This window comes from Atractosteus spatula, chromosome 1 (genome assembly GCF_055471065.1).
Source record: "Atractosteus spatula isolate fAtrSpa1 chromosome 1, fAtrSpa1.hap1, whole genome shotgun sequence".
In the NCBI taxonomy this organism is placed as follows: Eukaryota; Metazoa; Chordata; class Actinopteri; order Semionotiformes; family Lepisosteidae; genus Atractosteus; species Atractosteus spatula.
In genome coordinates this window covers 76,257,825-76,272,695 of record NC_142706.1, presented here as the reverse complement: position 1 = coordinate 76,272,695, position 14,871 = coordinate 76,257,825, and the positions used below count along the sequence as shown (strand labels likewise).

Below are 14,871 nucleotides of genomic sequence, written 5' to 3'. Positions count from 1 at the left end.
TCCACACAGACAGCACCCCAGGACCCCAGCACTGTAAGACAGCATTACAAACCACTGCTCCACCTTGACACCAACCACAAGAGCTGTGATTTAAAAATTCTGGGAGATGTTCTGGGAGATGTATTATTGTGACTAAGTGGTTTGATGATTTACTTAAGAATGCTGAATATAAGATCACTTTATTGGCCATATACAATTTCTTGCGTTAGGAATTTATCTTTTCACATACCCCAGCTTGCTCTCCATGAGACACACAGAGGGAGAGTAGTTTGGGGTCAGAGTGCAGGGTCAGCCATTTATACGGCGCCCCTGGAGCAGCTGGGGTTAAGGGCCTTGCTCAGGGGCCCAATGGAGTAGGATTCCTCTGCCGGCCGCGGGATACAAACCGGCAACCTGCCAGCCACAGGCGCAGATCCTGAGCCACAGAGACACCATACAGCCCCATATGAAGGATATTCTTACAGTATGTCTGTGACAGTACATACTGTATATCTTAAGAGAGTGCATCAGAAGACTGAAATTAATTAAAAATACAGCTTTCTTTATTTATAAATTAATAGGAACACGAGGGACAGGGCACCACCTGCAGTACAAACACTGTAAAGAAAGAGTCCTTACTTTGTCACTGTAAGAGTTCAAGCCCTGGTATCAAAGGCACTTATACAAAACAAGATTTACAGCAGCGTATCTCAGACACACTGACAACGACACTCAAAGCTTGTGGAGTATTTTACATTTCTGACAATGCTATTCTTATTCTTTACATTCAGTGATTTATAAATGTTTAATACTAAAAATACATATTATGATATTCAACCCTATTTCTGCTTAGACAAAAAAAACTTTTTTTCACCTGGATGTTTCAACATTACCGTAGTGCTGTCAATAATAATACTGCACTCAAAAAGTCAGTTCCTCACACGGTACATCCCTGATGCTCTCTTTAGAAGACACTATGAAACATACCGTATCGCAGTGAAGCATTAAACAATCCTAATGGGTGTGAACATAAAACTAAATATAAAATGTTTTCACACACATCAGTGTGTATTTTACTGTAGATTACTGTAAGAGATTAGTGCTGCTTTCACCTTTGGAACAAATTACTGCTTTTCACTCTCCAATGAAATGACAGAAAGAAACGTTTGCTAGATCATGATTCAGAGTAATCAAGCATGAAATTCAGTTTATTCAGACATGATAGGGAAGTCCTGGGAAATAAGACAGGATCCTGGGAAACAGGGGTGTTGAAGAAATCCTTCTGAGGAGCTGCTGTGAGACTGCTGTAGCTCAGGGCAGGGATGCAGGATCCAGCTCATTTCACTACCAGTGGCTAATTGGCATCCAGGTGGGGCTGCACACTGGTGGTGGTGGAGGGGATCCCCATTACCTGTAAAGTGCTTTGAGAGGAGTGTCCAGAAAAACGTTATATAAGTGTAAGCAATTATTATTATTATTAATTGACCTCAGGAACTCATTCATTAAAGAGGGACTTCCTGTCTGCACACCCTCTGGACTGTCTGGAGAAGCACCTGGACCAGCTGGAAAAACATCCAACATGGATGCAGCTGTCTACAATCAAAAAACAGCATTTTTACAAAATAATACAAGTTTTTTTTACTAGACAGGATTTATAGATAATCCTGCCTGAGAGGAATTCAAGCACACATGTAAAGATAACTGTGCTGCTTGACATGTTGACACTGAGAAGTCCACGATGCACAGCTTCACACTCTAATAACATCACTCTCCCTTCTCTCAAACCCAGCAGCATCCTGCCCTGAGCTTCAGGGCCACACCAGGAAGCCATTCAGGGCTACAACACTCGGGATGCTTGAAGGAGCCAACAGCCGTATCACCCTGCAACTCACACCTGGCGGCCCAGGGGTGAGCCTAACCTGGATGGGAGACTCCTGGGTAAAACTAAAGTTGCTGCTAGAAAAGGTATTAGAGGGGCCAATAGGGGGCGCTCACCCTGCAGTCTGTGTGGGTTCTAATGCTCTAGTATAGTGATGGGGCATTTACTATACTGTAAATATGTGCCGTCCTTCAGATGAGACATAAAACCAAGGTCCTGACTCTCTGTGGTCATTAAAAATCCCAGAGTGTTTCTCTAAAAGAGTAGGGGTGTTACCCTGGTGTCCTGGCCAAATGTCCCCCTGGCCTTTACCAGTCATGGCCTCCTAATAACCCCCATCTCTGAACTGGCTTCATCACTCTGCTCTCCTCCCCACTGAGAGCTGGTGTGTGGAGAGAGTACTGGAGCATCATCCAGGTGGGGCTGCACACTGGTGGTGGAGGAGAGTCCCCATTACCTGTGAAACGCTTTGAGTGGAGTGTCCAGAAAAGCGCTATATAAGCTTGAGGAATTATTATTATTATTATAAGAAACCAGCTTGCTCTTCTATGGCACAATCAGAAGTACTTCAGTCTCTCTGGTACCGGAGGCTCAGGGGTCAGTCACTTTGTGCAGGCTCAGCCTGGTGCCGGGGCCGACCCAGAAGGCGGGGCACAGCACCTGGGAGAACCTGCCGGTGTAAGTGTGCAGGAGGGCCGGCGAGGGCCGCGCGCTGTAGAACGACAGGGTCCCCTCGTCGCAGTCCAGCAGCACCCGCACGCGCTGGACGTGGCCGGCGAGCCGCAGGGCGGCCTGCTGGTTGTCGTGCCACACCTTCAGGCTGTCGAACAGGCTGTACAGGCCCCAGGAGTCGGCGTTGTACCCCAGCAGGCAGTCATTGTCCCAGCCCTTCCTCGGGAGACTCTGGTAGGCCACTCCCACCGCCCAGTTCCCCACCTTCTCCACCTGCACCTCCCAGCACAGGCTCCCCGAGGTGACGCCCTGGGCGCACAGCACCTGCGGGTGGTGCTCGAAGCGCAGCGGGTGGTCCGGGTGGGGCTGCCTCTCCTTGGTGCCCGTCACCGTCAAGCAGTCGGCGGACACGACCAGATTCCGGGAGGCCGTGTTTGGGTCAAAGGTCACGGCCAGGTGCGCTGGCGGAGGACAGGCACTGTCAACTGACGCAGGACTGACGCAGCTGAGAGCCTGAGGTGCTCCCTTCTGAGAAGGCTTTAATTCATAAAGAGCACCCCCCCCCCCAACAAAGCTTACAATTGCATTTACTCACTGATATATGATGTCTATTTAATATACTGTATTCTAGATGTATGTAAAGGGGTTCATACATCTTGCATGCCGCATGTTTTCTTGGCTCTTGTGCTCCTGATGTAAACATGTTAAGCCGGTGGCCGATGGGCCTGAGCTGGCGGGCAGCAGCAGGGCCAGGCAAGCAGGTACCTCGTCTCCTGAGCTTGAGTCCTTGCAGGACGCGGAGCAGCTCCTGGCTCTTCTCCGTGAAGGCCTCCAAGTGCTGCTGGCAGCGCTGCAGGGGGTCCGTCCTGCTCTGGGGCGCGGCCCCGGGGCCCCGCTCCTCCTCCTGCAGGACTGTCTCCACCCTGGCAGGCAAAACAGAGCCCCCGTCACCCGCGAAGCGCCCACTCTGTGGGCACTGCTGGGCACAGTTCCCACATGTCACCCTGCAGCGCCCCACTGCCACAGCAGCGCAGCGGCTCAGAACTCTTCATCAACAGCACCGGCACACGCACACAGCGAGTACAATATTTTCATATGCAAGAGTTACTCGATGGCTCAAATGCAATTTATATAAAGAATTACTGTGCAGGAGCCGAGAACAGGAAATGCTTTCACTCGGGGGCTGTGATATTTGGTCACATACCTGTTTTTGACAGAGAGGAAGCCCTAGAGAAAGACAACAAGAACAGAGTCAGTTCCTTAAGAACCGAGAAATTGTCACCTTTGTTGCGTTTTGTTCAAAACCACTGTAAAGTTTACAACCGGAAATTTTAACAAGCTGCCTAGACAGCAGACAAATCTTAAGAAAAACAGGCCAAAGTCCGTCATGATACAGTAATTCGTCAACACTGAATTACAGGACACAAATGGAAAGTATGTGGGAGTACATTTAAAATCCAAAAGAAAATGCACTTCTTTACCCAAAGGGCTGCGGGTGAATGGAACAAGCTAGCCAGCTGATATCCCGTTTCTTTAAAAAAACCGATTGATAAGATTCTTGGATGAATTAACTACTAATAACCAAATGAGCTAGATGGACAGAATGGCCTCGTCTCGCTTGGAACCTTTCTTGTGTTTTATGTTCTTACTCCTCTAAGCCTGAGCACTGTCCAGGGAGGCCTGGGTGGAAATGATACACACCAGGTAGCAAACTGAGGTGGGTTTTCTGCAGGACATTCCAGCTCACTCCAGCTTGTGCTGTAGAGGTGTTAGGGTTTTCATTTGAACCCATTTCAGATCCCTCGCTCTCTCCTTCTTCTGCCCTGCTCACCTGGATGCAGTGGAAGGGGTCTCTCTCGGACAGCAGCTCCTCCATGCTGGTGTGCAGCTCTGCCAGGATGTCCCTCTGCCCCTGTGTCTGAGCGGCGCTCCTCTGCAGCTCCGCCACGGCCTCCTGCTCCTCCTGCTCCACACAGCTCTCCAGCTGGGCCTGGAACTCCTGCACGGCCTGCTGAAGCCCCTCGCAGGCCTGCCGCCCCCGCTGCCGGAGCCCCTCCAGGTCACTCTGGAGACACGCCAGACACACGCCGGGTCAGTCTGGAGACACGCCAGACACACGCCGGGTCAGTCTGGAGACACGCCAGACACACGCCGGGTCAGACACACACCGGGTCACTCTGGAGACACGCCAGACACATGCCGGGTCAGACACACACCGGGTCACTCTGGAGACACGCCAGACACATGCCGGGTCAGTTTGGAGACACGCCAGACACACGCCGGGTCAGACACGCCAGACACACGCCGGGTCAGTCTGGAGACACGCCAGACACACGCTGGGTCAGACACACTAGACACACGCTGGGTCAGTCTGGAGACACGCCAGACACACGCTGGGTCAGTCTGGAGACACGCCAGACACACGCCAGGTCAGACATGCTAGACACACACCGGGTCACTCTGGAGACACGCCAGACACACGCCGGGTCAGTCTGGAGACACGCCAGACACACGCTGGGTCAGACACACTAGACACACGCTGGGTCAGTCTGGAGACACGCCAGACACACGCCAGGTCAGACATGCTAGACACACGCCGGGTCACTCTGGAGACACGCCAGACACACGCCGGGTCAGTCTGGAGACACGCCAGACACACGGCGGGTCAGACACGCGCAATGTCAGTCTGGAGACACACCAGACACACGCTGGACTCCCAGGACATTTTGGCTGTGGAGCCTCATGAGCTGCAGGAAACATCAACAGCTCTCCCCTCCACCCTGGGAAGTTTTTTTCTCTTATCAGTGAAGAGGTGACCTCTGCTTCTTCTTTTATAAGCACATTAGCACATATACAATGAGTGTGTGGGGACATCAGGAGTAGGGGCTTACTCTTTAACAGGGACTAATGTGATAAATGAGACAGGCTTTAGTGGCCCTGCCAGTCCAAAACACGATCACTCACAGCAAGCTTTATCCCAACCCACAGTTTTACCCAAAGGGCATATTTAAGATGTATTACCTTACCATGCAGTTTCTGATAATACGGTAACATAATGATGCATTCTAAACAGTATCTTTCTTAGTGTTTCCTTTGCCAATACAGTATCTATAAAAATTGATTTAACAGTTTGGGGCCCTTAATGCAATGATTCAATTCCTGGGGTGCTGTCTGCGTGGAGTTTGCATGTTCTCCTTGTGTTCTCAGGGGTTTCTCCTGGGTGCTACGGTTTCCTCCCACAGTCCAAAAGCATATTTGTAGGTGAACGGGTCTGTGGGAAAAACGCCCCTGGTGTGAGTGTGCATGTGTCCACCTGCCCCGTGATGGACTGGTGTCCTCTCCGAGCTCTGTCCTGCCTTGCGCCTCCTGCTTCCCAGGAGTTCTCGTCTGTGGGACCCCAGCTTCAGGCAGTGACCCCTAACTCCCAGACTGACGAGACGGGCCGAATGACCCCTCTTGTTTAGAAACGTTCTTCTGTTCTCCTGCAGAAGCGCTGCAGGCCCACCGGCCCCCCGGCACCGGGAATGGACAGCCCTCGTCTTCCTCCCTGCCTGCAGAGCACCGCAGCCCGTGCACAAGACCCCACCCACCTTGATCTGCTCCTCCTGGAGCAGCTGCTGCTCCGCGCGGCCCTGACACAGCGCCAGCCTCTGTCCCAGCTCCTGCCTCCTGCCCTCCAGCCAGCCCTGCCACAGCCCAAGGCCCAGCCGCCATGCCGCCACACGCCGGGGCAGAACAGAGAAACTCACTTTAGGGAATGGAACAAGAGCGGAGGAAGCAACACTCTTCGCAACAGTGGAGAGTAATTTTCAACTGCAATGATTACTCAAAGCACAATTTAGGGACACCATAGCATTTGCAAAGACTTAGTTGAACATCACTTCTTTACCCAAAGAGTGGTTGGAGTATGGAACAAATCATGCTCTTGAAGTTGCTGTCCTGGTTTGTCTTGAGAAACAGCTGGAGGAGATTCTCAGATCAATTAGCTACTAATTACCAAAAGGGCAAGATGGTCAAACTGGGCTCCTCTCATTTGCAGCAATTAACAATATGAAGTAAACGAGATTTGGAATTCATAAGACCCTACAGCCTCCCAGGGTTTGGGATTTGCACAATTCTGCAATTGCCATGATTAAATTAACTGTTAATTTGTAATTGAAATGTTCTCAAATTAATCTTTAAGAACAATTCAAAGACACCTTAGACCTTAGTCGAAAGACTGTAATTGAACCCTTTCTTAATCTGTGCATTAGTCTAATGAAAGAAGAAAGAGGACCCAGAATACTACTGCTTCAAGGAGATATGAAGCCAGACAGCGTGAAAGGAGAACTCTGCAGTCCTGAGTCCAATGACACAGTGGAGCCCAACTCAATGGCTCTCATCCCAAAATAAGCACTCAGTCAACTCCACCGGAACAGTGACTGGCTCACATGCATGCTTTCAAGTTTTTTTTCCCCCGAGAGCTTTCTCAGTAATGTAAGTCTAAAACTTTTTTTTTTCATTCCGAGACAGAGGCATTACCTTTGACGACTAATCAAAACAGCCTTTAACAAGGGCTCCGAGGGAATCAGAATCGCAAGACCCGCATCAACTATCAAACCCCTCCGAGACGCTCAGTATTGCAATTCGGGACAGGGAGAGCTCTGAATTCAGTCATGTCTTCGACAATGTGTTCTTCTCGGTACTACTTGAATGCCCTTTCCTGGAAGCTGAATCCGAGCGCCCGGCTAAAGCACGGGCAGGACGGGGACTAGGGGAGACCTGACCCCACTTACCGCGCTATCCCACCTGTACCCCAAATGACCCTACTGTGTTGTACATTACTTTCTCCGCTCTTATTTCCTTTGCTGCTGCTGCTGCTGCTGCTGCTGCTGCTGCTGCTGTTATACCGGACGCACGACCGACTAATACAGAGCTGAGTTCTCGATTAAAAGAGCCCGACCTCCCGTCTCCATCAACGCCACGCAAAAGACACCCCAGCACCCACCCAGCCCCTAAGAACGCATTGCTATATTATTAAAATATATTATTGTCCCTGGTAACGTCCACGAATGTGCTCTTTTAGTTGTCAGGCGTCTCTTAATTGTCGGCCTGCTGCCGCCCATGAGAGGTACAGCAGCTAACTCGTCACCCACCCGGAGGTCCTGCTGAGCGCCTTTAAAGGACTTGATGTCGTGGCCGCGGTGCGGGCTGTCCACGGTGCAGAACGTGCACACGCAGCGCTTGCAGTCCGAGCAGAAGAGCTTGTACACGTCGTCGTGCTCGGCGCACTTGAGCCCCCCGAGCTGGCCGGACGGCTCCACCAGGCAGTGGAGGCGCAGCGACGGTTTCTCCAGGTGCGGCCGCAGGTGGGCGGCGCAGAAGCTGGACTCGCACTTCAGACAGGTCTTGGCAGCCGCGCCGGTGCAGTAGTCGCAGCTCAGGGCCGGCCGCCCTTCCTCCGACGACCGCTGCGACGCCTCGAACCTCTCCACTATGCTGGCCAGTTTGAAGTTGCGTTTCGGGCTGGGCTTCTCCTGGAAAGCCCAGGCGCACTCCGGGCACTTGTAGTCGCCCGTCTCCTCCTGTTTCCGCAGGACGCCGTCCAGACAGGATCTGCAAAAGTTGTGTCCACAGCACAGCATGTGCGGCTCGGCAAACAACTCCAGGCAGATCGGGCAGGTGAGCTCGTCTTCCATGACGTCGGCGCCGCCAGACACTGCCATGTCCAGCGAACTGCGCAGGAAGGGAAACTGGCAGCTGAACGGGGCATGCGTGAACCAGCGTGACGCGAAGATGAGCTGTCCGGTTGTTACAGTTATATGGACATGTAAAAAAAAAAGAAAGTTATATGTAAACTTACAAAGGCATACATTTATGCATTCATGCAACATCTGCCTAAGGTTTGTTTAAACCTTCCAATTAAAAACACACATTAAGTCAACTAAATCCGTTTTTTTTCAGTCTGCTTTGTTTGAATTCTTCCCGATTCAGTATTAACTCCCGTTTCGTTTTGTTCCAGCTGAATAAAAAAATCCATAAGAGAATACCGAACTGTACATTCTCATCTGTTTTAAAGCACATTTATGCACAACACTGTAATCGCCACATTGCTAAATCGCTACGAGATGTACTGTACTGCGAGTTTTGCAGTTTGTTGATATTTACCAGCCTGTAATATAGTAGCGCCCTCGCCGGGTGACGAGGAGGGGGCGCACCGGGCGGCACATGCACCGCAGGGCAGGCTGGGAGTTGTAGGCAGGGGATGGTGCGTGAGAGCGCAGAGTGACTGCTGGGGAAAAACCCCTGGGAAACACTAAGGCTGCTGCTGGAGGAGGTGTTAGTGGGGCCAGCAGGGGGCGCTCACCCTGCGGTCTGTGTGAGTCCTAATGCCCCAGTATAGTCACGGGGACACTATACTGTAAAAAGGCATGAGATGTAAAACCAAGGTTGGGACTCTATGTGGTCATTAAAAAATCTCAGTGTGTTTCTCGAAAAGAATAGGGGTGTTGCCCCAGCATCCTGGCCAAATTTCCCCCTGACCTTTACCAATCATGGCCTCCTAATAATCCCCATCTCTGAACTGGCTTCATCACTCTGCTCTCCTCCCCACTGAGAGCTGGTGTGTGATGAGTGTACTGGTGCACTATGGCTGCCGTCGCATCATCCAGGTGGGGCTGCACACATGTGGTGGTGGAGGGGATCCCCATTACCTGTAAAGCTCTTTGAGTGGAGTGTCCAGAAAAGCGCTATATAAGTGTAAGAAATTATTATTATTATTATTATTATTATTATTATTATTATTATTACCATCCTAGTGTATGTATCAATCCTGAGTTCGAGTTTGTCTCTGTTGCCTGGTTGCTGGTTGCTGGTTGATGGAGGCTTAATAAAAGCTGTTTGTGTAACAAACTAGTGTGTTGTTTGGTTCTTTTTCCTGTGCGAACCCGAATTCGCTACAATAATACTTCCTTACACTTATATACTGTGGCAAATAATGAAAACAGTCCCAAACATGAATTCTTCAAAGAATAGCTTCCATACAATGGATGAGCTGGCTAAAGCAAACAAGCTGAATGACTTTTATCTGAGGTTTGAGACACAGGACTGCTCTGGTGCATGTGATAGTATATCAGATAGTACTGGTAGACTTGTAGTAAGTCCACAGATGATCACACAATCTTTCAAGCACATATGTGCGAAAAAGGAAACAGGTTACTCGGCATCTCTGCCTCTCTTTTAAAATCTTGTGCGGAGGAATTATCACCAGCATGGTGCCCTGTCTTTCAGAAGTCTGCTGACTCTCTCACTCTGTTCCAGCGCTGTGGAAAAAAGCAATCATCGTGCCAGTACCCAGAAAGCCCTGTCCCTCAGATAATAATGACTACAGACCGGTAGCACTGACATCTGTTATGAAATGTTTTGAGAGAATTATGGCATCCATGCTGTGCTCAGAAGTGAACACTGTACTGAATCTATACCAGTTTGTATATAAACACCGGCGAGGCACCGATGATGCAATTAACAGCACTGTGCATCTGGTTCTTAAACACCTAGAGGACCCCAATGCCTATGCACGGCTGCTGTTTGTTGACTTGAACTCTGCATTTAATATGCTGCGTCCTCATCTATTGATAAGCAAGCTGAAGAAAATGTCTGTTAACCACAACATTATAAGATGGTTACATTTATTTTTAATAAATCGTACACAGTATGTCAGGGTAAATAAAACTCTTTCTGAGTCATGATCCATTAGCATAGGGTCCCCTCAGGGCTGTGTTAGCTCACCACCTCTGTTCACACTATATACAAATGATTGTACAAGCAGTTGTCAAAGCAATTTCATTTTCAAAATCTCAGATGATACAGCTGTGCTTGGCTTAATGCATAGAGGAAGCAGTTCATCTGTGTACATGTCAGAAATCCAAATGTTTGTGCAATGGTGCAACAGCAATAGCCTAATTTTGAATGTTAATAAAACAAAAGGAATAGTTTTTGATCCCAGAGCAGTTGGTGATCACTCACATAGTAATCCACAATGAACGTGTCACTCAGGTTGATTCATATAAGTTCTTAGGTGTACACACAGACAGTAACCTGTGCTGGACTACTCATGTTGAGAGTGTTTGCTCCAAATTTCAGCAGCGCTTATATTTCTTGTGAAGACTAAGAGTGTTTGGGGTTTGACAGGAAATAATGCTACTCTTTTACCATACTGTAATCGAGAGCATTATCAGATATGGTATAACAGTGTGGTTTGGTAATTTATCAGTTCAATTAAGATCGCAAATTACCTGTCTCATCCAAACAGCTTTGAAGGTCATGGGAGTGAAACAGCACCCCTCCCTGCAGACAATCTTCGAAAAATCTATAATAAAACATGCAGAAAAAATTATATCAGATCCCTCCCACATCCTCAATTCTGAATACCAACTTCTTCCTTCTGCCAGATGTTTTAGGGTTCCCAAATGTCAGTCAAACAGATACAAACATTCCTTTGTTCCAAGTTAAAGCTGTCAATGCAAATGTCAAGGATAAACACAATTTTTGACCTTTACAATCCACTCGTGTGCAATATGTTTTGTAATGTGTTATAAATGTTATATGTTGTTATGTGTTGTACATGTGCATTAGAGTGATGTGCAATGTTGTTTTTTTTAAAATGTACAGAAGTGCTGTGTGTCCACAAAAACTTTCCCTCAGGGGACAATAAATCTTATCTTATATAGCACTCTTCTAGACACTCCACTCAAAGCTCCTTAAAGACACACTGGTAGATTAAATGGCTGCTGGGAAAACTGCCCTGCTATGTGTGTGTGTCTGCCCTGTGATAGACTGGCGTCCCACCCAGGGTGTGTCCTGCCTTGTGCCAGCTGCTTGCTGAGATAAGTTCCAGCTCCCCCATGATCCTGGACTGGACAAAGCAGTTAGATTTGTTAGATTAGTTTCGTGTGTGAGCTGTCTGATCTGCTCTGCATCGGAACTCCCTGTCCCCCTGGTCTGTCCGTGCTCACCAGGGCCTGGGAGACAGACACTGTGAGTACAGGAGGGGTCTGTGCTGGCTTGCACCTCTGTCCAGGGGTGCCGGAGACCCCAGTGCTGGAGTGGCAGAGCGCGCCCACGGTGCCAGACCTGATCTCTGGAGTAAGTCTCTTCTCAAGTCGCTGAGTCACTGCGGCATGAAGGAGCAGGGCCAGCTTCAGAGATTCCCGGGACACAGAAAAGACGAACCTACCTGTCCCAGGGAAAAGAGGAAGAGGCAACTTCATAGCAAGAGCTCTGCCTCACAGTTTTTTTTTCATGCTGTTACACTCTCTGTGGTGTTGATAAAAAAATGTCTAAAACTGAAACAATATCAGCACACCTGGTATATTCCACAACCTAATAACATCAGAACATGCAACACGAGTGCATGCAAGATAGACACAGAGAGAACTCCAAGTCCCACTGCCTGTAAATACTGTTGATCAATAATGAAAGCGTTTGCTTATTTTTCTATTAATGGAAGCATACCTCTGATTTATGAGCACTTCTTATTTTTTACCCAGAAACAAAAAGTTGTGCCTTAAAGACTTAAAGCGCCACCCTATGAGCAGAGGTGCACTTCCCGAATCCTGTCACTAGAGGGAGATGAAGAACGCAAATTCAGCTCCAGGTGGGCTCGACACCGCCAGAGATCAGCGGTCGTGCACAACCGAAGAGCTTCAAAGAATGGAAAGAATAGAGCATCAGTGAAAATGCACACCACAGAGTGTTAAACAAAAAGGCCAGCTGCCTTAAGAGTCTGAAATATACTTGCTTGATGGTTTTGGGGTCTTGAGGTCTTTGATCTGTAGTTTCAGTTTTGAAGGATTGTTGCAGGATAAGACTGTATGAACGTGTAACCCGCTGATTAGGTGCTCTGTGCCCTAGGCTGTAATAGATACAGAGCTAGTCATGTGGATCATGGAAACTCTGAAACAATGTCAGTTTAGGTCCATTTATTGTTATGAAACTTCTAACTCCTGGACCCTGTAGCAGTGGTGATATACTGTAGTACTGTATGTGATTAGATGCTTTATTGGCTCAGAAGGGAAATTTGCAGGCAGGTATAGAGATGTAACACAATACATAATGCATTTAACACAACATGAATCCATTTACAAATCTTACGCACGCATAAGATTAAAAAAGCAAGTCAGAAACTTTAAATAATCCTCATGATCAAAAATAGATCAATAAAAAGTTTGGATTGTCATTGGGTGAAATATGTACGTAAGATTCATACCTGATGAAAATAAAATACAGTAGAACAATTAATTACCTGTGTAAACTGATGAGGTTAATAGCCACAGGAATGAAAGATAACTTAGTTGTGTTACTCTTGAATAGAGGCAGTCTAAGTCACTGTGCAAGGGGTGCACTGTGCACGATTTGCTTGGTACAGATGTCTGACTGCAGTAGCTGTTGTGCACCAATAACTTTGTTGAGTGAGTTCCTGCTCAATCCGTTCTTATTGTGTGTGTTTAAGTTACGAAACCATGATTCTGTAGTAAATAGCAGGACAGATTCAAAAAAAGTTATATAGAATAATATTTTTTTACTACATACAACAAAGAGCAGAGTTTTCTCAGGAAAAACCATTGCTGTTGGCTGAGGGTTAACACCTCTACTCTTCCAAGCAGCCCTGGGATCCATACTGACCAATTATTCAGGACCTCAGCTGAACATCTCACTCCTACAGCCCAGTTTCCAGTCACCATACTGGGGCACTGGATTGAAAATCCAAGTCCAGAGAGAGAGAGGAGCACCACCTTCTGGTCCACCCAGGGTTTCCTTAGAGGTCCCTAATCCCAGTTCTAACTAACCTACAAGGTCTTAATAACACAAGGTGTCATTAGGGTGTTGTGTTTGTTAAGTATTCAAGTAGTGCATTGTAATTCAGGAACAAGTAACAGGTTTATTCCATGCTGAAAAAAAGAAGAAAGAGAACACAACGTTTCGGCCGTGGAGCCTTCTTCAGGTGTCCACGGCCGAAACGTTGTGTTCTCTTTCTTCTTTTTTTCAGCATGGAATAAACCTATTACTTGTTCCTTTGCAGCCTACGCATGCTGACGCAGCTACCCACCTGAACTACATTGTAATTCAGTATGCCTATATATTCCAAATACTGGCGTTTGCAGTGCAAATAAATATTTGGAAAGTTTTATAATTGAACTAACTCACTTTGTACTCAACAGGACTGGAGGCCAGAAGAATCTCCAGCAGATCACACACTGGGCTGCGACTCTCTTGAGTTTCCTCCTCCCTCCCCCCATAGGACTGGAAACTCTTTGATTCAAGCAGGAGTGTTTGTAGCGCCCTCTGGCTAGACTCCACCAGAACTAGATATCTCGTTGCGCCTTTGGCTCTGATGCCTCAGCCGACTGTACTGAACCCTCACGGTGCTTAACGCAAACTCACTGCCCCTGACGGGCTTTCCCTGGGCAGGGGAACGTAGCTGCAAAATAAAGTCATAAGCCACAGCACCTGTGATTTGCTTGATAGTTTTGTGTTCGATCGAATCGTTATTCAAAGAAATCTGCGGATTGTGTAGACATTCACGTTTTTCAGCGAAACCACTGCTAACTTAAAGTGTGTGAAAAATGTGTTGTGAATAAAACCGTCTTTCTACAATCCTTAAACGCACATCATCGATAAATGGGTTTAAATTAAGGAACTATATATTACATCAAATAAAATATGAAAATTAAATGAAGGATGTCGCGGTTTCCGTGGCCATGTCTGTGATATTACAATTAATGTATACAGCTCTGGAGATCTTGTTTTCCGTATCACAAGAACAGTTTTCCAAGCCGATATTAATTATGAGTTGGTTATTTCTCTATCAATGAATTTGTATTATTTTTCAGGATCGGGCGCACGAGTGAAAATAAAGATGATAGAGACCATGTGACCCGTCTCTTGATTTGTGCTCTCACTGTACTTCACTGACCCAGATGGAAAATGTGCTGTGCAGGCAGCTCAAGACATGACACTTCACACAGTACACATTTAACAGATGAGTGATGGGAGAGAAAACAGATGTAAAGCAAATACGCAGGCGATGTTTCAGATGCAGCCGGTTGACAGCTGTGGGCGTCGGGGATGGCCGAGCTCTCTCGCTCTTGATTCGGGCGGTCGAAGCTCATGAGTCAGTAACAGCGCTCTTGACATTACCTTGCTTCTGCGATGATCTCGGTCGTGATTTTTTTCTCGCAGGACCCTTGTGGGATTTACTTCTACACAACAGCTGACTAGCCCACAATCCTTTGTGTAAAGAAAAGCCCTTTTCTGCTTGTCTTTTCCGCGTCCTCATTCTTGTTTTCCAGTTGGTCTGGGAA

At 47.7% G+C, this 14,871-nt stretch overlaps 1 protein-coding gene across 3 annotated transcripts; it reads right to left on the bottom strand.

Moving 5' to 3' along the window:
• Positions 1-520: 520 nt before the first annotated feature.
• LOC148842038 (E3 ubiquitin/ISG15 ligase TRIM25-like) lies at positions 521-9,142 on the bottom strand. Of its 3 annotated transcripts, none has more exons than XM_088922843.1 (6): positions 7,666-9,142; positions 6,121-6,216; positions 4,362-4,595; positions 3,735-3,757; positions 3,296-3,453; positions 521-2,991 (listed from the first exon to the last, which is right to left on the bottom strand). In XM_088922843.1, exons 1-6 carry the CDS (start codon positions 8,401-8,403, stop codon positions 2,450-2,452), a joined length of 1,791 nt encoding a protein of 596 aa, XP_088778969.1. In that variant the 5' UTR covers positions 8,404-9,142; the 3' UTR covers positions 521-2,449. The 3 variants fall into 3 exon arrangements, with proteins under 3 accessions (XP_088778969.1, XP_088778978.1, XP_088778958.1); XM_088922852.1 differs by lacking the exon at positions 3,735-3,757 and having other exon boundaries at positions 4,362-4,627; positions 7,666-8,310; positions 8,678-9,142; XM_088922832.1 differs by lacking the exon at positions 3,735-3,757 and having other exon boundaries at positions 4,362-4,627.
• Between the last annotated feature and the right edge of the window lie 5,729 nt (positions 9,143-14,871).

Coding starts and splice junctions, on each gene's coding strand:
- LOC148842038 (XM_088922832.1), bottom strand. CDS start 8,403: ATGTTGCATGAATGCATAAATGTATGCCTTTGTAAGTTTACATATAAC. Junction 6,217..7,665: donor GCGCTCAGCAGGACCTCCGG/GTGGGTGACGAG, acceptor GGGCTGTGGCAG/GGCTGGCTGGAGGGCAGGAG. Junction 2,992..3,295: donor ACTCAAGCTCAGGAGACGAG/GTACCTGCTTGC, acceptor GTCCTCCGCCAG/CGCACCTGGCCGTGACCTTT.